The sequence below is a fragment of the Carcharhinus amblyrhynchos genome, chromosome 13, assembly GCF_965287045.1.
Source record: "Carcharhinus amblyrhynchos chromosome 13, sCarAmb.v2.hapA, whole genome shotgun sequence".
Taxonomy (NCBI): Eukaryota; Metazoa; Chordata; class Chondrichthyes; order Carcharhiniformes; family Carcharhinidae; genus Carcharhinus; species Carcharhinus amblyrhynchos.
The window spans coordinates 28556825-28581917 of NC_137336.1; the positions used below are offsets into that span (position 1 = coordinate 28556825).

General features: G+C 42.8%; 1 protein-coding gene across 6 annotated transcripts in view; it reads left to right on the top strand.

Annotated features, from left to right (window-relative positions):
• The window catches only part of jade2 (jade family PHD finger 2), a 162202-nt gene that overhangs the window by 12193 nt on the left and 124916 nt on the right, over positions 1–25093 (top strand). For all 6 annotated transcript variants that reach the window (XM_080201440.1, XM_080201435.1, XM_080201441.1 and 3 more), the window contains 2 exons: positions 3911–3985; positions 6254–6339. In XM_080201440.1, the coding sequence (XP_080057566.1) occupies positions 3919–3985; positions 6254–6339 (153 nt within the window). In that variant the 5' untranslated portion in view covers positions 3911–3918. The remainder of the gene's footprint in view (positions 1–3910; positions 3986–6253; positions 6340–25093) is intronic.

Here is a 25093-nt window from a genome sequence, read left to right on the forward strand (position 1 = left end):
CCACAAGATGAGTGCCTTCATGTTGGATGATGACACTTCTTTGAATACATGTGTAAATCAATTCTGGAGTGAACAACAACCGTTACACTACTTGTTCAATCTGTGCTTGACCCCTGTGAAGTGCTTTGAGACATTTTATTACATCAAAGACACAATATAAATACAAGTCGTTTCTGCTGTTATTAGGTGATAACGTGGGCCAGAATCAGGCAATGTGCTTGGTTAATGAGGAGGTACAAGGGGCTCATGGCACTGAGATGGCCCTGTCTTCATATAAGTTCAGCACTGGGCAGGACTATACTGAATTTCTTGAACATCCACCTGTGCAGCCTGGTCCTGTCTCCTAAATGCTATGTTGCTACTTGCATGAAACTTTGATGGAATAAGCCAGAAAACTGGAATGTGCTGCTGTTCCGTGAAGTGATAGCCTCATAAAGGTATCACCACTGCACTAGTCCTGGATCTGATTTCCCGCTAATCAGCAAAACAATTGGCCTTATGACAGCTTTCCAGGAAAAACTTGCTTTCTGGCGTCCAAGTGCCTGAAAGATGGTATGCAGCTTCCTCTTTATTGCCTCTCTTAATACAAGTATTGGGATGAGCTGCAGTTTCTTCCAGTTATGCATTGGGAAGACCGAGGCCATTGTCTTTGGAACCTTCTGTGTTACTGCTTCCAATCCATCCATGGCTGTGGTCTCTGAATCAGACTACTCTCATTCTTAGTCTCTTTTAAGTCCTAGTCTGAACTTACAACTCCATATCCTGTTACATCACAAGGACAGACTGTTTCAGTTTGGTTTGATTTATTATTGTCACATGTATTACTATACTGTGAAAAGTATTGTTTCTTGCGCACTATACAGACAGAGCATACTGTTCATAGAAGAGGAAACGAGAGTGCAGAATGTAGTGTTACAGTCATATCTAGGGTGTAGAGAAAGATTAACTCAGTGCGAGGTAAGTCCATTCAAAAATCTGGCAGCAGGAAAGAAGCCGTTCTTCAGTCAGTTGACACGTGACCTCAGACTTCTGTATCTTTTTCCCGATGGAAGAAGGTGGAAGGGTCCTTAATTATGCTGGCTGCTTTTCTGAGGGCTCTTTGTAGTTTCTTGTGGTTTTGGGTAGAGCAGGATCCACACCAAGCTGTGATACAACCAGAAAGAATGCTTTCTGTGGTGCACCTGTGAGTCGTAGCTGACATGCCAAATTTCCTTGGTCTTCTGCGAAAGTAGAGGCATTAGTGGGCTTTCTTAACTACTATCAGGACCAGGACAGGTTTTTTGTAATCTGGACACCTAAAAACTTGAAGCTCCCGATCATTTCTACTTCGTCACCATTGATGTCGACAGGAGCACGTTCTCCAGTACGCTTCCTGAAGTCGATGACTACCTCCTTTGTTTTGTTGACATTGAGGGAGAGATTATTTTCGTTGCACCAGTTCACCAGATTCTGTGTCTCATTCCATGATATTGCGTGACTCCAACCCCGTCTCCCAGCTGCTGCCCAAACTCTATCCATGTCTTTGTCTCATACAGATTCAACTATTCATGTTCACTCCCTGATTAGCCTGTGAAGCCCATCCAAAGCTCTGCTACTCATGACCTACTCTGCACCAAGTCTGCTCTCCCATCACCCATGTCCTTGCTGACCTGCAGTCTCCCTGATGTCTCAATTTAAGATTATCCTCCTCCTACGTATAACCTCTTGATGATCTTCCTCCTTCCCCATCTCTTTAACTTTCTCAAATTTTCCATTTCTCTGACCCTGACCGTTTGTGAACCCGCTTTCCCTTCTTGCTATCGTGTCATGTTTTCAGCCAACAAGATCCCAAGCTTAAGGCTCTTATCTCGGAACCTTATTCATCTTCCTTTCCTTTAAAATTTACACTCGACTCAATGTTTGGTTATCCCTCTTAATATCTTTGATTTAGCATCAATTTTTGTCAGATTAGGATTCTGTGAAGTGCCTTGGGGCATTTATTTTTCTTGAAGGGGGCAATGGGGTATGTGTAGGGTTGACTGGAGATCAGGGCATCCTTTACAAAGGGACAGCATGGTGGCACAGTGGTTAGCACTGCTGTCGTGTAGCCCCAGGCACTTGGGTTCCATTCCGGCCTTGGGTGACCGTCTGGAGTTTTCACATTCTTCCTGTGTCTGTGTGGGTTTCCTCTGGTGCTCCAGTTTCTTCCCATACTCCACTGATGTGCAGGTTAGGTGGATTGGCCATGCTAAATTGCCCCTTAGTATCCCAGGATGTCTAGGTTAGATGGATTAGCTATGGTAAATGTGTGGGATTACAAGGTTAGAATGGGAGAGAGTGCCTGGGTAAGATGCTCTGTCAGTGAGTCGGTGTAGACTCGATGGGCCGAATGGCCTCTTCTGCGCCATAGGAATTTTAAGATGAGTGGCCTTGTTGGCCTGTTGAGGTCCTCACTCCAAGAAGAATCTACCTAGCTTACAAAAGAATTTCAAAGTGTGGTTGAATAGTGAATTGAATCGCACTGACCTTCCCAGCAAGAATCTCATCTGTTTTGCCTATTGGGAACAACACTTAGAAATCTTTTGGGAGAATTCTGCCCGCCACTTCTAGACTTGACAATTACAACGCGTTCTTGACTGGCTTCTGATATTTTACTTGTCATCCAAAACTCAGTACTCTGTGTATTAACTCACATCAATTAAGTATGAAAACTAGGGAAATTATGCTTAACATCCGTCAAACTTTGGTTAGACCACACTTAGAATACTTCTGGCAGTTTTAGTTGCCATACTACAAAGTGCATAGCGGCACTGGAAAGGGCGCAAAGAAGACTTAGAAGAAAGATATCAGAAATCTGTGGGCATACACAAATCAGGAAAGACTTTACAAACTAGGTGTCTTTTCTGTTGTAAAAAGGGTGACCTAATGGAGGTGTTTAAAATTATATAAAGTTTTGATAACGGGGATACAGAGTGAAAGTTTCCTCTTGTTGGGACAAGCATAACTAGAGACCATCAATATAAAATATTCACCAAGGAATTCAGTAGCGAATTCAGCAGAATTTTCTTAGCTGAAAGAGAGTGGTAAGAATGGAACTCGGTACCACAAAGAGTGTTTGAAAGAAAAAGATGCATTTAAGAAGAAGATAGGTAGACATTGAAGTAGAAGAGAATAGATGGCTACATCGGTGGATTTATGTGAAAAAGAAATGGGAGGAGACTCGAATGGAGCATAAATGCAGCATGAACTGGTTGGCTTGAAAGTCCTATTTCTGTGCCTTATATCCTACATAATTCTATATAAAAACAAAGGCTGGGATTTTCCAGTTCCATCAGAGGTGGGATGGAAAATTTGAAGAGGCAGCCAAACATTCGTTGACTTTGGCTGGGAATTTCTGTTCTCACCATGGGTGGGATTGATAAATCCTGGCCAGATTCCCATTAACGTATTACCCTTGGGCTTGCTGGCCCACATTGCTTGGCTGGGAACCAGTGTCTTTATTTTGACATTCTCACCTTCCCTATCTCCTCTTAGCCCTACAACTCTCCAGGACGTTTGTGTTTATCCGATTCTGACCTCTTGAACATTCCTGATTCTAATCGCTCCATCATTGGTGGCCATCTTAATTGGTTAAGATCTAAGCTCTGGAATTCCCTTCCTCCACTTCTCTACCTTCCTACTTTGCTTTCCTCCTTTAAGACGCTCCTTAAAATCCTTTGACCAAGCTTTTGGTCACATGTCCTCATCTCCTTGTGTATCTCTGTGTCACATTCTGTTTTATAATATGAAGTGCCTAGTGAGGTTTCAATGTGTTAAAGGCAGTATCTGCTGTTCTTTGAATTTTAACCTAAAACAGTTATTCTGGTAAAATCTTGCAGATTTGGAATTGATGGAGATTGTTTTCTTTTGTTTTGTTTTGTAATTATTGCAGATCTTCGGATGGATAATGAAATAATGAAACGGAGGAAGTTCTCCACCAGCAGCGAGGACTCGGACACCACTGACAGTAAGAACCTCAATCGGTGGAACTTGAAATGTCTCTTAGGAAACAGAGTGAATGGTCATTAAGCGTTTATAAGAATTGGCAATCCAAAAATGATCTAATGTGTTCCTGAATCTGTGCTCCCATCGAGCAGGACTTTGGAAGCTTGTAAATGTACACCTTTTACGATCTGTCAGAAATTAGTAACAGTTTGTCATTCAGTGAGAATGATTGGTTTAAATACCTATGCTTTCATGTAGCTAAAATGATGACTCCAGTGTGATCGGAGCTGTACTAAGATTTGGAGTCGATCGTGAGCCACATCTAATCATTAACACTGTATATCCTTGCACGAAATAAACTAATATTATTATTAACTTGAAATACACAATGCAGAATTTGATACACACCTGTGGTTTTGCAGGTGAGGAGGTCCAGAACATGCCTTCCCTGGCACCCATCCATCTACTCTTGCATTAATTTTACAAGGAAGGTACCTTGATGGGGAAAGTATCAGATGGCTCTCTGCCCTTGTACCAGTTAATGTGCCACTCCGCCCCAGCCACTGTTTCTCAGGAGATGGGCTGAGGCCTGCAATGAGTCAGAATGCCGGCAGAGAACATTGCAGAGGTTTCGGATGTAAAGAGGAATCTTGTGTAGATTGGCTCTTGAATCTCCAGATACCCTTGTGTTTTACCCCCTCCCCACCCCTCTGTAGGGCTCTCCTCTACCCCCTCCTCCTCCTCTGGGGCTGCTAGCCTGGCCCTGACAGTGCATCCCATCATGTCCCCTCCCTACTTAGCTTGCATCCAGCTCCAGGGCTGAATATTGTTGGGGTCTGGATGCAGTCCCAGCGGTGGCCACTGCTCTGGGTAGCGCTGCTGAGACCAAAGAGTGTTTACCATCCAAATGGCCAGCAGCTCATTGAAGCAGGACCTTCTCCCCAGGTGGAGACTGAGGTCTCACCTCGAGATAATTAACGACCCAGCTGATACTGAATTGCTGTTGTGCCATCGGACTGTGGGAGCGGAAGATATGCCCATTTCCACAACTTCCCACAGCACCTGCTTGCTGGATTTAAAATCCAACCCATAAGAATTTAACATCAAAGCAAAAAATGATAATTTAATAAGAAGTGCCTTCAGTTACAAGTTGAAGTTAGTTCCAAATTAATGTCTGAGCTCAGTTGGCATTCCAGTCCTCTGCAGCATGGAGTGAGGACAGTCCTTAACTCTGTAGTTCAGGGATATTGAGTTCCTGGCCATTGTTGTACTGCTGGAGATGGGTATCTGTCAGACCGAGTTTTCTCCTCATGGAGAAATTGGACTATCCCTTGATCTTATTGAATGAACTGTTAGCAATATTGGAAGAAGCCTGGGAATAGTTCACCCGCCCATCCTATTGGCTGGGATATGAGAGGGGAACTGCGAAAAAGGACAGCATCATGGAATCCGACAGTGCAGAAGGAGGGCATTTGGCCCATTGAGTCTGTACCGACCACAATCCCACCCAGGCCCAATCCCCATAACCCCATGCATTTACCCTAACTGGTCCACCTGACACTAAAAGGTAATTTAGCATGCCAATCCACCTAACCTGCAATTCTTTGGAGTGTGGGAGGAAACTGGAGGAAATCCATGCTGACACGGGAAGAATGTGCAACCTCCACGTGGATAGTGACCCAAGTCGGGAATCGAACCTGGGTACCTGGTGCTCTGAGGCAGCAGTGCTAACCACTGTGCTACCCTAAGCTTTCATCCACTTTTGTCTCATCATTAATTGTGGCAAACGACCTCAATTGACCCCAGTGAGTCTTGAGATTTTTTTCTGAGCATTGGCTGTTACCAGAGTTTTTTTTTGCACCTTTTAAATCAGTTGATTTTCATAATCCAGTGTGAGATGGTTTTACTGGTGGGAGAGTCTCGAACAAGGGGACATAGCTACAAGATAAAAGGGCTGGTCATTTAAAACTGAGGTTTGTAAAAATTTCTTCACCTGCAGACGGTGGTGAACCTTTAGAATTTTCTGTCCCAAAGGATAGTGGAGGTTGGAGCATTAGAAGTATTTAAAGTAAAGGTGGGTAAATATTTGATAGATTGAGGAACAGAGGACACAGAAAAGGAGTTGAGGCAGGCATGGCTCAACAGTGATGGTACTGAATAGCGGGGCAGTCTTGGAAGTGTCAGGTGGCCTATTCCTAGTTCCTGAATTCTTGTGTAACATTAGTGTGCACAATTCTCTTCCATTGTCATCACCAGAGTCTAAAAGCTTTTCGACCTCTCTTTTTCCAAGGTCACATAACGTTATGGTGTCGAAGTTCTAAGACAACAAATACAAAACATCCCTGGACAAGACAGGAAGAGAAGAAACCTTCCGAGGTATGTTTTTACACACATTCACTTCAACATAGTTAAGTGTATGGTTAGATGCACTGACCCAAACAGGCCAGACTGCGGTTACTAGGGGAATTTCACGGTAACTTGATTGCAACTTCATAGTAACTTCACTAATGTAAGCCTTACTTGTGACTAATAAATAAACTTTAGTTTATAATGATCAGGAATAGACTTCTTGTCTATCAGCGACTCTACCTCTTATGTGAACTGGAAAAAGGGTCAGAAATTTACGATTAAACTCCAGCCAAAGTGGCTGTTTGGTTTGATTTAAGAGACGTTGATGATCCAGTGCAGATTACTTGGAAGGTTGAATAAATGAACACACAGTTTTTTCATTCATTCTTGCCAGTTGAGATCCATGCATATTTCTGCTCAATGTGTATGGTTCAGAAATGATCCAAATTGAACAGCAAGCAGTAGATTAAAAATAATTTTCCACAGTATTGATGTTCTGTGATTAGATGTCACTAACACATCATATTGATAAAACAGAACATCATTATCGTATTAATGTTTGCTCCATGTGAACTCATTGAATTTAATACTGGGCTCTTATTCTTGGGGTAAAATTAACCTAAATGAAAAAGAAAATTTGCAAAGCCCATTTTGCATAATCACCGAATATCAATTTCACCAAGTTTGTCTTTAATAGGCTTTAGATAGTGTTGACATTTTGGGTGAAGGGAGTGCTTTACTTTGCATGATATGTTGCTCTGCAATTTCCTGTGCAGCGCAGGAAGTGACACCTACAACATCTTGTTTTAAAAAAATCAAAGATAAAAGACTAGCATAGTTGATATCAATAATTGCCAACATTTTTATATTAAAATAATAACAATGCTTTCTTTAATTCAAAATGTTACCTGTGGGGTTAAAATTGTAAAATTTCTGCTCCTCCTGTTTGCACACAGTGGGGTCTCTACCATGATCCATGAGATTTGTTGCAACCTGTCCACATGGATGTGAGAGGGACTAATTATGTCATAGGCTGCCATTCACTTTGTGAAAAAAGGCACATAACAGTACTGGGTGGAACTTGTGAGTTGTCTTTCTGTTCCCTCTGTGATGGTTTCACAAATGGCAGTGCAGAGTAACAGGATGCCACCTGTAGTGCAGAGTCTCGAGTCGTTCTGATCATAGTCTCCACCTTCAAGTACTCAATCAAATTGCTGTGTGAGGAGGATTTATAGGCTGCAAATCCAATCTTGGAGACATAATGTGATGAGGACAAGAAGCTGCACATGCTGCCCAGCCAACCGGGTCCTGTTCAAGATGCAATTTATTATATTTTGCCTTGCTCTTTTTAATGGCAAAGACCCCCAGAGCAGCTTGTAGTAGAAAAGCATGTTGACCTGAGCAAAAGAAATGAGAGATTTGAGCATTGATTTTTGGCTGCTGATTTTTGTTAATGATTTCCAGCAGCGATATAATAATTTGCATAATTAAGATGATCACCGTCATGCAATTTCTTTCTTCGATTTAACCCTTCCCGACTTGGTGCTGCTTCTTGTGCTGTCTGTGGCCTGATGCTTTGTTCTTCAGTGTCTCTTCCCTGCTTTCCTATTGCTCATCCATCTATTGAAGGTTCCTTATTTACATCCCCCACCCCTCTTCCGTGAGAACCATCCCTTCAATTACCACCTTTCTAGTGCAGTGATCCAGTATTCCCTGTCTTGCTTCTTGGTGATGGAAGATTGCCTGCTGACTTAACAAATTAATTAATTATTTAAAGAAGCTGGCACATAGAAGAGTCAAAGGTGTTTATATAATTTCTCTTGCCGGGCAGTCAGTGGTCTGCACCGCCACCTAAGAAGTGGTTACAGTGTCTGTTAACTACCACTAGGTGCCATGAGCACAACTTGTCATTGGTAGGCAGAGTATTATAATAGGTATACCTATACCGGCACTGATGGGTAGCAGAGAGAACGTTTGTCCAGTAAAACGTGATCTCTGTGGTAATCTCCCTGCTACAGTTTGCTTATTGATTTGACCATGTACCTTGATTTTCTGTCTGTAACATAAGCAGTGAATATCTTGATCACTAATTCCCCCAGCCACATGGGATTCTTGAAACCCCAGATATAAAGTGAATTGTTGCTTTATAAGTAGGCCTTGAAAGCTAATTTGCAAAATAGTGGAAATAATTTGGATCCAATTGACTTGACTGCTAGTCGTATAGATAGAAGAGATAACATTTTGTGTAAAGGTGATACATTCAGATAGAGCCGATCAGTACAAGTTATTCAGTCTGTTTCTTGATAATCATGGTGTAAGATAAAATATTATTCCCTTTATTGAAAGAAAATGAGGAAAGGGGCAGTGATCCAATTTGAGATACTCTTCCAGTTTTCAAAAGATTACATATATTCAGATTTGTGAAAGACATTCACTAAGGTGTTTATAATGTTGTAAGTCCCTTTAATGTTACTTCATTATTTGTCATGCCTATTTGTGTATTTGTCATGCCAAAAGACATTAGAAAATATTCTAAAAGCCAACAGGCTTGGACAAGCCTTTGGGTGATTTGTAAAGGAGTAAAGTTTATTTATTAGTGTCACAAGTAGGCTTGCATTAATATTGCAAAGAAATTACTGTGAAAGTCCCCTAGTCACGACACTCTGGCACCTGTTTGGGTACACTGAGGGAGAATTTAGCATGGCCAGTGCACCTGACCAGCATATCTTTTGGACTGCTGGAGGAAACCCACAACACGGGAAGAATGTGCATATTCTGCACAGGTAGTGACTCAAGCTGGGAATCGAACCTGGGTCCTTGCCGCTAACCACTGTGCCACCCCAGAGTGTTGTAGACCCAAAATGTGTTGAATGGTAAAGCCAAATAGGCTTAAAGGTGATTTCAGAGATAAATCATTGAATCAAGGAATTGTAGAAAACTGAAAATTTATGGAGAGCATCCTTGTGCATCATCTAACTGGTCAGATTAACTAAGATGTGTGCAATATTTGCTAACTGTAATCTGGAGTTAATTTACATTTTGGATTTCAAGTCTTGCTTTGGACTCAATGAAGTGCCTAGGGCCTCACATAGCACAGCTGACTTAAAAAAAAGTGTAAGGGATTCTTTGATATCAAATCTGATTTAATGATTTCTATACTCTTCATTGCTCAGTCACTGTGTGTGTAATTAAACACCCTATTGTTTAGTCAGAGGTTATTAGATTGATTGAAGCCAGTGTGTTACCTCTCATCTGTGAAACAATTAATGAGTTACAGTAAAAATACTATTAAAGACACAATGAAAAGATGTTGTTTGCCCATTTTAGCCTGCTCTTTTTGCCAATCAGGTACAATCTCCATTACTGTGGTCATATGCAATTAAATTATTCTTTAGGATATTGTCATGGGTGAAGATTCTAGAGTTATGATGGATAATTTTGAGACATTAAGACTTTTTCACTAGAATTGTGGAAGTTAAGCAGTGACCTGATAGTAGTCTTTAACATATAGGAATTGCTAACTCTCATTAGGCACGTCCCTTAAGGTTGATCACTTGATCTCAAATCTGATAACATCTGATCATATGCAACTTGCCTGCAGTTTGCAAATGTTATTACATTTACCATCTAAGGGTTGGGACTTCTGTAGGTGAGTATCAGTGCACAGGATTTTGTGCCAGCGTTTGTCACATGAGAAGTCCGAAGAAACAGAAGGTCACCACTTGAAGTTTGTCTTTCTGAAATTCAAAACCTTGGTTTTTGACTCATTCTTATCCACTTGAAGCTTAATATCAAATTTTAATATTATTATGATACCACCTCCTAAGCAAGAGGTATACTCTAGAAATATATCTTCTGTGGAAATGATTGAGATGTATAAGATTATGAGGGGCATTGATAGTGTTGACAAGAAGAAACTTTTCCCCTTGGTGGAGGGATGGATGACCAGGGCCATTCTCTTAGAGCAGCAGATTTCCAGGGAATTTGAAAACCTTTTCACCCAAAAGGTGGTGGGAGTCTGGAACACACGGCCTGAAAGGATGGTAGGGGCAGAAGTATTTAAGTGTGCAGTTGCGATGCTAATGCACACAAAGCTACAGGCCAAGTGTTGGAAATGGGATTAGAATAGTTCGATGGTTGTTTTTGACTGGCACAGACATGATGGGCTGAAGGGCCTTTTCTGTGCCGTAGGTCTCTGTGGCTACACATGGGCAGAAGGATGGAACATGGCGGATAGTAGAGTTGAATGTAATTTTTCCATTTGCAGTGTTCTCTAACTTCCAAAAGAACTTGCTGCTGCATTGCTGTTTGTGGTGTTTATTTGTTTTTGTTGGAATTGGTTGCTGGCTGCAAGGTCACATTTTTCTCCTCTCCTTCCACTGCCCATTCACTGGAGTTAGTTTCCCTGTAGCCGTTTGGGAAGGGGTGGGGGGTAGACCGCTTGGTCAGTTGTATGAATGAAGTTGCAGCACCTGCACCCTGACACCCCCCAAGTCTGATTGTGAGAGTGGATTGGCCAGATGATCTTCATGATAGAGCAGTGGCAGCTGGATGGATTTTGCTGACCCTGCAGATTTTCCTTCCTGGTTGCTGGCGTTCACTGCACAATTTTGGCATACTCTTGGTCAAACAGAGAGCATTGACAGCCATGTTAAGATTATAAGAGGTTTGGGTAAGGTAAATGGTGGTAGATTGTATCCATAACCAAGACTGCCAACCTCTGTAGCATTACCAGTCTCCAAACTGGCCTCAGTTCACTTGCAGCTGAAGTCTTTCCCTAGACTTGACTATTCCAATGCTCCGCTGGCCAGTCTTCCAGCTTCCACCTTTTGTAAACTCGAACACATCCAGAACTGCTGCCCAGGTCCTTTCACCCATGACCCTAACCTACACTGCTTTCCAATCTGGCAAAGTTGCTTTTATCAAATTCTTATCCTCCTTTTCGCAATCCCAGCCTCATCACTCCCTATTCCTGTAATCTCCCAGCCTTAAACCCTCCAGGATCACTGTGCTTCTCCAGTAATAGCCTTCTGAGTTTCCTTGATTTTCCTCACTCTGCTATTAACAGCCTTGCCTTGTAGCTACCCGGGAAGTCCCTTGCTGAATTTCACCACCACTGCATCTGTCTTTCCTCCTTTTAGATGCTCCTTAAAGCTGCCTCTTTAACCAAGTTTTTATTCACCTGTCCTTTTGTGGCTGGTATCACATTTGGTTTGAGAATGCTCCTTGGCAGTTTTGACTACAGTTAAATGCAGGTTGCTGCTGGGTCATCAAGGAAATGAAAAGAGGGTGCAAGAAGCATTAAAGGGGAAGTTATTAAAAAAATGTTCTTTACGTCAAAGGCAGTAACCATCCCTGGCCTTGGGTCACTGTCTGTGTGTGGGGTTTGCACATTCTCCCCTTGTCTGCATGGGTTTCCTCTGGGTGCTCCGGTTTCCTCCCACGGTCCCACAGGTTAGGTGAATTGGCCATGCTAAATTACCCCTTAGTGTCAGGGGGACTAGCTGGGTAAATGCATGGGGTTGTGGCATGGGGTAGTATATTCTATGAATGGCTTCCTCTCTCCTGATCTAGTCTGCTGTTCTGGGTTACTGGTTTGCTAGTGCCCCAAGGGAAGTCATTCACTGATATGTTTAAGAACAGGATGATAACCACGCCCATCTCTGATTTCCCTGTCACAGTAAGTGCTACATGGTGTGCATACTTTGACCTCTTGCGGATAAGGTAGTACAGAAGTCAATCACGCAATTCTAAAATACATTTTGATTTCATTTGTCAAGCTTGAACTTTGGAAAAATAAACAGGCTCCCATAGAACTTGGGACTATTGAGGTAGTCTGGTAAGGACAAAGCTCATTGTTTAATTTGACAGGCAAACCAAGGTTGTGCCCTGTCTCTTAAAGGAAGACTAACAAGATGCCATGCTTTCAATCTGTAACGGCAAATGAACTGAGTTTACTACCAGACATGCGGCTTGATATTTAATATATTTTTAATCCTCCACAAGCTGTTTAATATTTATCTAAGAGACTATTGCCAGACTTTACAGATCTTGCCGCCGAGAGCAAGGAGTGCTTAACCTTTTTGTGGCCTGCGGTATGATATGTGCATCAAGGTACGCACGTAACCTTATTGATTGTGATCTTGGCATTTGTTGCTAAATGATTAAAATCTGGCCAGTCACAGGTGATGAAACCTCAGGTAAAGGTGGATTTTATGGTGCATTTCCTGCCTCTAATTACAGTGACACAGGAAGAATATTATTTCTTTCCCTCCCATACATCCCGCGCCGGGTATAACCATTCTAAACTGGTAAGGAGCTGGTGTGATCTACATCTCATTATTGCATATTAATTTATAACTCCTGTTCCACCCTGCCTTCAGAAAATCCTCATGTTGTTTATGGTTGACCGTAGACAGTCGGTTGATGTTGCCGCACTGCTGTTACACATTCTGGAACAAAGTCTAATGATCCTGCAGGCACGTGGCGTGAATGGGGCTGTAACAAGCGAGTGCACAATGATATTGTACTGCAGTCAGTTAAATGAAAGGGACAGCAAATACTTCTGGTCGCCCATATGAGATCATGAAACAGAAGACATGAAACTTGAGTGACTGATGTAGCAAACGCCCAAGATTGAAATGCGCCTTAACTTGATTGCCAATTCAGTACTGAAACAGTCCATGTCCAAATGCAGCAGGACCTGAACAATATCCAGGCTTGAGCTGACAAGTAACATTTGCGCCACACAAGTACAGGGCAATGACCATCTCCAACAAGAACGGATCTAACCATCACCCCTTGATGTTCAACAGCATTACCATCGCTGAATCTTCAACTATCAGCATCCTGGGGGGGGTTAGCATTGACCAGAAACTGAACTGGACAAACTATATACAGTTACAAGAGCAGGTCAAAGGCTAGGAATCCTGTGGTGAATAGTTTGCCTCCTGACTCCCCAGAGCCTATCCACCAACTACAAGGCACAAGTCAGGGGTGTAATGGAATACTTTCCACTTGTTTAGATGAGTGCAGTTTCAACAACACTCAAGAAGCTTTACACCATCCAGCGCAGAGCAGCCTGCTTGATTACTACCAGTTCCACAAACTTTCAATCCTTCCTCCATCAGTGAACAGTGGCAGCTGTGTGTACTATCTACAAGATGCACAGCAGGAACTTGCCAAGGTTCCTTGGGCAGCACTTTCCAAACCCATGGCTACTACTATCTAGAAGAACAAGAGCAACAGATACCTGGGAACACCATCACCTGAAGGTTCCCCTCCAGGTCACTCACCATCCTGATTGGAAACCATTCCTTTACTGTTGCTGGGTCAAAATCCTGGAATTCCCTTCCTCCCAGCACTGTAAGTGACCTACGTCTCCGGGACTGCAATCGTTCAAGAAGGCAGCTCCCCACTATTTCTCAAGGGCACCTAGGGATGGGCAACAAATACTGGCCTAGTCAGTGACACCCATGTCCTGTAAATGAATTTTTAAAAATGACCATTGTTTTGCATGATGCATCACCTATATTTCAACACGTTGCTATTAGATTTTTACGCTTTCCTTGTTATATTGGGGTGTTGATCCCTGCAGTGTTGCCATTATGTATGTGAAGGAATGGCAAAGGTAATTGTTCAGGCAGGGCTATGTTTAAGATAGTAGACTGGTTTAGTTTTTAACAAAAGATTTTTTTTCTGAAAAGCACATTATCAGTCAATAGAAGGCGTTTGCTTTCCTAGTAACAGGCTGCTACTGCTTTCTCAGATTTCATAAGAGGTCTTTGTAATACCAATGAAAGATGAGCTACTGGCTCCTCTAAACTTTGTTGCATTGCAATTCCAAGAAAGTTTAAATATGAAAATGTATTTATAGTAAATTGTGACTAATGAATCTATAATTATCTTGCCAAGAAATGTTACAGTTGATTTAAACTGTATTTGGTTTGGGACTTCCCCAAATTAGAAATGAATAGGAAGTGATTTGGTCCATTGAATGATATATGATAAAAGTGCAAAGGTAACTTCCCTGAAGCCTCCTTCCTCGTCCACGGTTGAAATGGTGCTGGTTTGTGTATGATGGTGTTTCAGCCACCTGGCTTTCTAATTCTTACCTCGCGCCTTGTCTGGAACTGTTTTGTCTCTGACTAAAATGGTAGAATCCCTACAGTGCAGAAGGAGGCCTTTTGGCCCATCAAGCCAACACTGATTCTCTGACAGAGTGTCTTACCCAGATCCCCTCCCCCACCCTATCCCAAAACCCCTCATGTTCACTGTGGCTAATCCATCTTACTTACGCATCTTGGGACACGAAGGCACAATTTTTAGCATGGCCAATCTACCTAACCTGCACATTTTGAACTAGGGAAGGAAACCAGAGCGCCAGAGGAAATGCGTACAGAGATGGGGAGAATGTGTGGAGTTTGCACATTCACCCGAGTGCTGGAATTGAACCTGGCTTCCTGGCTCTGCAAGGCAGCAGTGGTAACCACTATGCTGTCCAATGATAGTTTCAAACCTGGGAGCTCAGGTTTGTGGAACCACATGGTTGAATACGATATCCCAGTGTATTCAGTTCCATTTTGCTAGGACTATCCACATTGATCTTATTGTCTCATTGATGGCTGATTGTTACCTCACTGCTAGCCTGGTCCTTAGGAATGAGGTGGGCCAGGTACATCCAGTATCAGCAGGAGAACATTTAAGGGGACAGTGATCATTGTATCATAAGGTTCAGATTGGCCACTGAAAAGGAGAAAGAACAATCCAGAATAAACATCACTAACTGGGGGAAAGCCAACTTCAGCGGGATAAGAATGGATCTGGGCTGGTTAAATTGGAATGAAAGGATGACTGGAAAGGTGGTAGCTGAACAATGGGCTACCATCAAAGAAGAGATAGTATGGACACAGTCAAGACATGACCCCTTGAGTGGGAAAGATAGGGAAACAAATCCAGAGCTCCCTGAATGACAAAGGAGATAGAGATAACTTGAAGAAGAAAATCGGCTTATGACAGATGTTGGTTGGATAATAGGATGGAGATCCCAGCGTCAAAGTAGAAAAAAGTTAAAGTTTATTTATTTGTCACAAATTGACTTCATTGAAGTGTGAATGTAAGCCTATGTGAAAATTCCCAAGTCGCCACACTCCAATGTCTGTTTGGGTACACTGAGGGAGCATTTTAGCATGGCCAATACACCTAACCTGCACATCTTTGGACTGTGGGAGGAAACCAGAGCACCTGGAGGAAACTCACATAGATATAGGGAGAATATGCAAACTCTGCACAGACAGTGACCCAAGCCTGGAATTGAACCCAGGTCCCTGATCAGTGCTAACCACTGCGCCGCCGTGCCACCTCAGGTACAGAGGAGAAGTAAGCAAGCAAATAAGGGCAGCAAAGAGAGAGTATGAACAGAGACGTAACATAAAAGGGAATTCCAAAGTTTTCTCTAAGCACATGAAGAGTAAAAGGCTGATTTTAAAAAGAACCAGAACAACTAGGGATCAAAAAGGGCATGTATGTAAGGAGGTGGGGGGAATATTGGAGGTATTAAATGTATACTCTGCTGTTAAGGAGGAAGAAGATGCGATCCATGCCATGGTGAAAGTGGAGGTAATTAGTACACTAGATGGATTTAAAATTAACGAGGAGGGCATGTTAAATGGGCTGTCTATACTTAAAGTTGATAAAGCACCACGGGCTGGATGAGATGCATGAGGGAAATGAGAGTGGAAGTTGCAGAGGCGCTGACAGTAATGTTCCAGTCTTCTTCAGACTTGAGGGTGGTGCCAGAGTACTGAAGAATTGCAAACGTTAACACCCTTGTTCAGAACAGGCAACTACAGGACTATAAGCCAGTAAGTTTGGTGGCAGAGAAATTTCTAGAGTCAATAGGCAGATTTGGTGGCAAGCAAGGGGAATCTGATGGGAGCTGAGAAGTCTGAAAGCCACTGCCATAAAATCACGTTGTAACCTGCTGGCAGGTGGCGCAAGTTCGATTTGCATCCCATTGAATTCTTGTTAAATTAGGTGCTAGCTGGCATCCCATCAGACATCCTATCACACAAGCAGCAAATCACTTCAGCTTCAAACCCGATTGATAAAGAGCGGTGTGCACAAGGCGGCCCTCCATGTTGTGCTGCTTCTAGAATCCGAGCAGTGCCGAAGGAGGCCATTCAGCCCATCGAGTCTTCTCCACCACCCTATCCTTGAAACTCTGTACATCACTCTGCTGGGGCAGATCAGTTCCTGCCCTCCATTGCCACGCCGAGTTTGTCTTCATGGACAGTGCCATGCTGCTGGATCCATGGACCCTCCTGTGTCACTGTCTTGGATCAGTGCAGCATCTGTCGTTGGAGAGCATAGGAGGTCATTCAGAACCACCTGCCTCCGCATTAGCCTCAAAATGGGAGAATTCAGCTCAATAAACTAAGACAAAGTTAATGTTCAAATTGACAATTTTGGTTTAATTAGGGAAAGCCAGCATGGATTGTTAAAGGAAAATTGTGTGTAACTAACTTGATGGAGTTTTTCTTTGAAGCGGTAATAGAGTTGGTGATGTTAATATGAGGTACATGGACTTCCAAAAGATATTTGATACAGGGCTGTGCAACAGACCTGTGAGCAAAGTTATAACTCATGGAATAAAAGAGACAGTAGCAACTTGGATGCAAAATTGGCTGAACTGACAGGAAACAGAATAGTGGGGCATAGATGATTTTCAGGCTGGAGGAAGATTTGTTGTGGAGTTCCCCAGGGGTCAGTGTTGGGGCCAGTGATTTCATGATGTATATCAATGAGCTAGATGTTGGCGGAGGGCACTGCTTCAAAATTTGTGGACGATACTAAACTTGGAAGCGTTTTGATTTGTGAGGAGGATAGTATAGAACTTCAAAAGGACATGGACAAGTTGGCGGAATAGGCAGATGTGCCAGTTGAAGTTCAGTGTGGATAAATGTGAAGGGATTTGTTTTGGCAGGAAGGACATGGAAAGACAAGCAAAGGATGCAACTCCAAAGGGGATGCAAGAGCAGACAGACCTGGGTGTGTTAGTGCATCAGTCATTGGAGATGGCAACACAGTTAATAAAGCCTACAGTTACTTGGGCTTTTTGAATAGTGGCAGACAAAGATTAGGTTGAACTTGTATGAGATACTCAGCTGGAGTATTGCACCAGTTCTGAGTTTAGAAAAGATTCCAGGGATGAGACACATCATTTATGAATAGTGTCAGGAAAAGTTAGGATAGTTTTTGTTGGAGAAGAGAAGGCTGTGAGGAGATTTGAAAGCGGTACTTGTGAGGTTCTGAACAGAGTGGATAAGGAGAAACTGTTTCCACTCATGAAAGGATCAAGAACGAGAGGGCACAGATTTGCTTGAACAGAGTAGTTGGCAAAAGCAACATGAGGATAAATGTTTTCAAGCAGCCAGTGATTAAGGTCTGGAATGCATTACCTGAATGGAGGCAGGGTCAGTCAAGGCATTCAAAAGGGAATGTAGTGTGAAAAGGAATGATATGTAGGTTTATGAGAAGAAGATGGGAGAATGACACTCAGTGAATTGCTCATTTAGAGAGCCAGTGCAAACATGATGGGCCGAATGAAACCTTCTGCACTGTAACAATTCTGTGTTTTCTATAGAGTTATGGAAATAATTTCCTTTCTTCAGGTTTCTGTGAATACCATTGATCACCACAGAAAGTCCCTGGTGTATAAAACAAAATTATTATTCCAGCCTCAAAAATTGCATTTTTTGCATATATAATCATACAAGTAGACCTCTCACTTTTAAAGCCATGACATGCAATGCCCACATTAGTAAGTTTCACTGTTTAGCCCAATTAATGCATGCTTTAGTTACTTTATAACTGGGATCAAACAGGTGATACAAAAAGCCTTTTGTGGAAAGAGTTCATCTTCCAGCAGTAGCTGATCTGTTGTGGGATTCTGATCAGTTATATTCTTGATTCTCAATGCCATGTTCATGATGAGTAAGATGAGCTAGGGTGGAATTTTCCCATCCTGCCCACCACAGGAATTGTAACGGGCAGGACAGGAAATCTTACAATGTAAAAGTCCGTTGACCTCAGGCGGGAATTTCTGGCTTTGGGGGTGCAAACAACTGGAAAACCCGCCCTGATATTAAAGCAAAAACGTTTCATCCAGCTTTGAATCTATATTGATTCTCAGATTAATGTATTCACACTATGTTTGTTTGGGCTTGGTGCTCAACCTGCAATTCCCAGTGTCTAAACTAACTCAATTGGAGCAAGGTAGCACTCCCAGGATATCTCATTCCAGTTTGCACTGGTGACCCTACATTTACTCTGCATATGCAGCGTTGGTGCAGAGCAAATCAGCTCTGCAGTGACACAGTAGGTGTGATGTAAGTGCCAACGTATAGCCCTTTTTCGTGACACAAAGCCCACACAGTGGTTAGCACTGCTGTGTAACAGCTCCAGGGACCTAGATTTCAATTCCAGCCTCAGATGACTGTTCTGTGTGGAGTTTACACGTACTCCCCCGTCTGTGGGTTTCCTTCACATGCTCCGGTTTCCTCCCACAGTCCAAAGATGTGCAGGTTAAGTGGATCGGCCATGCTAAATTGCCTTTTAGTGTCCCAAGATGTGTAAGTAAGATGAATTAGCCGCGGTAAATGTGTGCGGTTGAGTAAGATGCTCTGTCAGAGTCAGTATAGAATCAGTGGGCCAAACAGCCTCTTCTGCACTGTAGGTTTTCTATAATCTATTCTATGACTCCATTGCGTAATCTTTCCTTCCCTTTAGGAACAGGAATGAGCTCATTTAATTTTTTTGCCAACTTCTCCTGGTTCATACTTATGCTAAATGGCAATTAATTCCTAATTGATTCTAAAGGTGAAGTAATAACCCCCTTATGTAACATTTATCTTAACTTTTCATTACTTTACAATCCTGGCCACTTTTTTTTCCTCCTGATTCAACACAAGTAACCTCTTAGCAAACACTTCATGGATTTCTCTTGTAATTTGAAAACTTGGATCATGTCCCTCCTTCACCTTTTGGTTAATGGGAACAGATTAATCTCTTCACCTCACTGTTCACTGAATTAAGAATTTCCATCATCCTTACTGACCGCCTTTGAATCTCTTCCAATTGATACACAGGCTTTCTCGTTCTTTTTGCACCTTCAATCCCTATGTGTGGTTATCAATATAAAATCCATAACTTCTGACTAATTGCATGTTTAAGGACACTGACAAGAAAATTATGTAATAATACAGTAGTAGAATAGCTTATTTATCTTCTGATAAACATTCAGTTCTTTCCCCTTCCTCCTTATTATTAGTCAGTTTTTTTTGTGAATAGCAGATTCTATGGCACTAATTGATGAGGAAACCGTTTGGATTTCACCATAATGAGAAGCAATCAGTGTTGCTATGAAACAACACTACAAACAACAACAGTTAGCCTATCTTTATATCAACACAGGTTCAGTCCGCTATATTGGGGCCAATGTGGGTTGTATACTGCTATCTCATAGAAATTTGCTGTTTCACCCCATACAAATTTGCTTGCTTGTTGTTTGTAGACCGTAGAATTACATTAGAGTAAACATCTTGCATGCTACAAATTTACTGGAGTTCTATGAGGATGTGTCTAGGGCAGTGGATAGAGGAGAGCAGGTGGATGTGGTCTTTCTGGATTTTCAGAAGGCGTTTGACAAGGTACCTCACAAGAGGTTATTGCAGAAGGTCAGGGGACATGGAGTTGGGGGTAGGGTGTTAGCGTGGATAGAGGATTGGTTGTCAAATAGGAGGCAGAGAGTGGGGGTCAATGGGTGCTATTCGGATTGGCGGATGGTGACTAGTGGGGTGCCCCAGGGGTCGGTGCTGGGGCCTCAGCTATTTACCATTTATATAGATGATCTGGAGGAGGGAACCGAGTGCAGGGTGTCGAAATTTGCTGATGACACCAAGATTGGGGGAACGGCAAATTGTGCGGAGGGTGTGGAGAGTCTGCAGAAGGATCTAGATAGGCTGGACGAATGGGCCAGGAAATGGCAAATGGAATTTAATGTTGGCAAGTGTGAGGTGGTCCACTTTGGTAGGAAGAATGGTAGGAAGGACTATTACTTACGTGGCGAAAAACTGCAGCAGGCGACGGTGCAGAGGGACCTCGGGGTCCTTGTGCATGAATCGCAAAAACCCAGCTTGCAGGTGCAGCAGGTGGTCAGGAAGGCGAATGGGATGCTGGCCTTCATAGCGAGGGGGATTGAATATAAAAGTAGGGAGGTCTTGCTGCAGCTGTATAGGGCATTGGTGAGGCCGCAGCTGGAGTACTGTGTGCAGTTTTGGGCGCCGCACCTGCGCAAGGATATTTTGGCCCTGGAGGGAGTGCAGAGGAGGTTTACTAGGCTGATACCGGAGTTGAGGGGATTGAGCTATGAGGAGAGGCTGAATAAACTAGGCTTGTACTCGTTAGAGTTTAGAAGAATGAGGGGAGATCTCATTGAGACGTATAAGATGATGAATGGGATGGATAGGATAGAGGTGGAGAGACTCTTCCCGCTCAAAAAAGACAGTAGGACTAGGGGGCACAGCCTCAAGATAAAGGGGAGGCGGTTTAGAACGGAGTTGAGGAGGAACTTCTTCACTCAAAGGGTGGTGAATCTCTGGAATTCTCTGCCCGTTGAAGTGGTGGAGGCTGCCTCGCTAAATATTTTTAAGAAGCGGGTTGATGGGTTTTTGATAAGAGAAGGGATTAAGGGTTATGGGGAGAGGGCGGGAAAGTGGAACTGAGCCACGACAGATCAGCCATGATCTTAAAGAATGGCGGGGCAGGCTCGAAGGGCTAGATGGCCTACTCCTGCTCCTATTTCTTATGTTCTTATGTTCTTACATGTTGCTGTGGATTTGAAGAAAGCACATACAAGTGCTGGGAATCTGAAATTCAAGGAGAAATTTCTTCCCTGCTGTCATCAGACTTTCGAATGGCCCTACCATATATTGAGCTGATCTTTCTCTTCGCCCTAACTGTAGCTGCAGCACTACATTGAGGCCAAAATGTTGTCTGATTTCAAGAAGAAATTAGATATTTAATTTTGTATGTTAACTATTATTATTAGAAATCAGATAATTGGCAGCATGGTAGCGCAGTGGTTAGCACTGCTGCTTCACCGTGCTAGGGATCCGGGTTCAATTCCCAATTGTGTTACTGTCTGTCCAGAGTCTGCACGTTCTCGATGTCTATGTGGGTTTCCTCCGGGTGCTCTGGTTTCCTCCCACAAAACGAAAGATGTGATGGTTAGATACGTTCGTCATGCTAGTTGTCCCTCTGTGTGCCCAAACAGGCACGGAATTGTGGCGACTGGAGGATTTTCACAGTAACTTCTTTGCAGTGTTAATGTAAACCTACTTGTGACACTAATAAATAAATATAGCTCTCGGGGCTAAAGGGATCAAGGGATATGAGGGGGAGGGGAAATCAGGATAATAAATTTGATTATTAGCCACAATCAAAATGAATGGCGGAGAAGGTTTGTGGGGCTGAGTGGCCTCCTCCTGCTTCTGGTTTCTATATTCTGCATCTTATCCTTTTCCTTCTTGAGTGGTATGCTGTGCCTATACAGCACGCAAGAAACAGTACTTTTCACCATATCGCAGTACATGTGACAATAAAATCAAATTCAAAATTTTTGGAAATGCAATTTAAATGCATCAACATCTTAAAACAAGTGTTGCAGTACTAATGAAGGGGTTAAATCTGAAACATTAACCTTTTTTGTTTTCAGTTTGGATATGCTGTTTACTGCCAGGTTGTTCTGTTTCTTTTATAATAAACCAACGTATTGGTAAACATTTATACTTGTGGTTGGAGCAGTGGCAGCTCCACCAGTTCACCCACTGATGGCTTGGTACTTGGGATGTGGGTGTTGCCAGCCAGGCAAGCATTTACCGCCCATCCCTTGTTACCTTTTGTATGTAAAGAGATTAGAGATAGCTCCAAGAAAAATAGGGTGGTAATAGTAGGGATTTTAACTTTCCCAACATTGACTGGGACAGCCATAGAATTAGAGGGTTGGATGGAGAGAAATTTGTTGAGTGTATTCAGGAAGAATTTCTCATTCAGTATGTGGATGGCCCGACTAGAGAGGGGGCAAAACTTGATCTCCTCTTGGGAAATAAGGAAGGGCAGGTGACAGAAGTGTTTGTGAGGGATCACTTTGGGACCAATGACCATAATTCTATTAGTTTTAAGATAGCTATGGAGAAGGATAGGCCTGACCCAAAAATTAAAATCCTAAATTGGCGCAAGGCCAATTTTGATGGTATCAGGCAGGAACTTTCAAAAGTTAATTGGGGGAGTCTGTGGGAAGGCAGGAGATAAGTGGGAGGCTTTCAAAAGTGTGTTAACCAGGTTTCAGAGTAAGCACATTCCATCAGAGTGAAAGGCAAGGTTGGTAGAAGCAGGGAACCCTGGATGACTTGGGATATTGAGGCCCTAATCAAGTAGAAGAAGGAAGCACGTGACATGCATAGGCAATGGGATCACGTGTATCCCTTGAAGAGTATAGGGAGTGTAGGAGTACGGTTAGGAGAGAAATAATGAGGGCAGAAAGGGGACATGAGATTGTTTTGGCAGATAAGGTAAAGGAGAAGCCAAAGAGCTTCTACAAATACATAAAGGACAAAAGAGTAACAAGAGAGAGTAGGGCCTCTTAAGGATCAACAAGGTCATCTGCGTGCGGATCCACAAGAGATGGTGAAATTTTAAATGAATGTTTTTCATCAGTATTTACTGTTGAGAAAAGCATGGATGTTGGGGAACTTGGGGAAATAAATAGTGATGTCTTGAAGATTGTACATATTACAGAGGAGTTGCTGGAAGTCTTAAAGCGCATCAAGGTAGATTAATCCCCAGGACATTGTGGGAGGCTAGGGAGGAAATTGTCGGTTCCCTAGCAGAGATATTTGAATATTGATAGTCACGGGTGAGGTGCCTGAAGATTGGAGGGTGGCAAATGTTGTGCCTTTGTTTAAAAAGGGCTGTAGTGAAAAGCCTGGGAACTACAGGCCAGTGAACCTCACATCTGTGGTGGGTAAATTGTTGGAAGGTATTTTGAGAGACAGGATCTACAGGTATTTAGAGACACAGAGACTGATTAGGGACAGTCAGCATGGCTTTGTGAGCGGAAAATCATCTCTCTCAGGTTTAATTAAGTTTTTTGAAGATGTAACCAAGAAAGTAGATAAGGGCAGTGCAGTTGATGGATGTTTACATGGACTTTAGAAGGCCTTTGACAAGGTACCGCATGTTAAGTTTTTGCATAAGATTAAATCTCGCGGGATCCAGGGTGAGGTATCTAAATGGATACAAAATTGTCATCTTGACAGAAGCCAGAGGGTGGTTTTAGGGGGTTGTTTTTCAAACTGGAGGCCTGTGACCAGCGGTGCGCTTCAGGGATCAGTGCTGGGTCCACTGTTATTTGTCATTTATATTAATGATTTGGATAAGAACATAGGAGGCATGGTTGGTAAGTTTGCAGATGACACCAAGATGGCACAGTGGACAGTGAAGAAAGTTATCACCGATTACAATGGGATCTTGATCAATTGGACCAGTGGGCTGATGAATGGCAGATGGCGTTTAATTTAGGTAAATGCGAGGTGATTGCAACAGGGCAGAGCTTACTCAGTTAATGGTGGGATGTTGGGGAGAGTTACAGAATAAAGAGATTTAAGGATACATGTTCATAGCTCCTTGAAAGTGGAGTCATAGGTGGACAGAGTGGTGAAGAAGGCATTCAGCATGCTTGGTTTTATTGATCAGAATATTGAATACAAGAGTTGGGATGTCTTGTTGAAGTTGTACAAGACATTGGTAAGGCCACACTTGGAACAGTTCTGTACAGTTGTGTACAGTTCTGGTCACCCTATTATAGAAAGGATATTATTAAACTAGAAAGAGTGCAGAAAACATTTACTAGGATGCTACCCGGACTTAATGTTTTTGAGTTCTAAGAAGAGGCTGGATAGACCGGAAAGTTTTCCTCTGAAGCGTGGAAGGCTGAGGGGTGATCTTATAGAAATCTTAAAATAGACCTCTAAACACAGATCAGCTAGATAGTCAATATCTTTTCCCAAAGGTAGGGGAGACTAAAACTAGAGAGCAAAGGTTTAAGGTGTGAGGGGAGAGATACAAAAGTGTCCAGACGGGTGATTTTATCACAGAGAGGGTGGTGAGTGTCTGCAACAAGCTGCCAGAGGTAGTAGTAGAGGTGGGTTTCTGTCTTTTTATTTTGTCTTTATTTTTAAAAGATAATTTTGTCTTTTAAAAAGCATTTAGACTGGTACATGGGTAAGATGGGTATAGGGGGATTTGGGCCAACTGCAGACAATTAGGATTAGCACAGAGGTTTTAAAAAAAAGGTAGCGTGGACAAGTTGGGCGAAGACCCTGTTTCTATGCTGTAAACCTCTATGCTTCAGTGACCTTTTGAGAAGGTGGTAGCGAGCCATTGCCTTCAGCTGCTGCAGTGCATGTGGTGAGAGAACACCCACAATACTGTTGGGGAGGAAGTTCCCGGATTGAGATCAAGTAAACGTGAACTAGCGGTAATATGTCTGTGGTGGGGTGGTGTGTGACTTGTGGATTTTATGCTTTGGTGGGATGTGGGCGTCGCTGGAAAGCCCATCCCTAATTGCCGTTGAACTGAGTGGTTTACTAAGCCATTTCAGAGGACAGTTAAGAGTTAACCACACTGCTGCAGAACTAAAGTCACATACGGGCCAGACCAG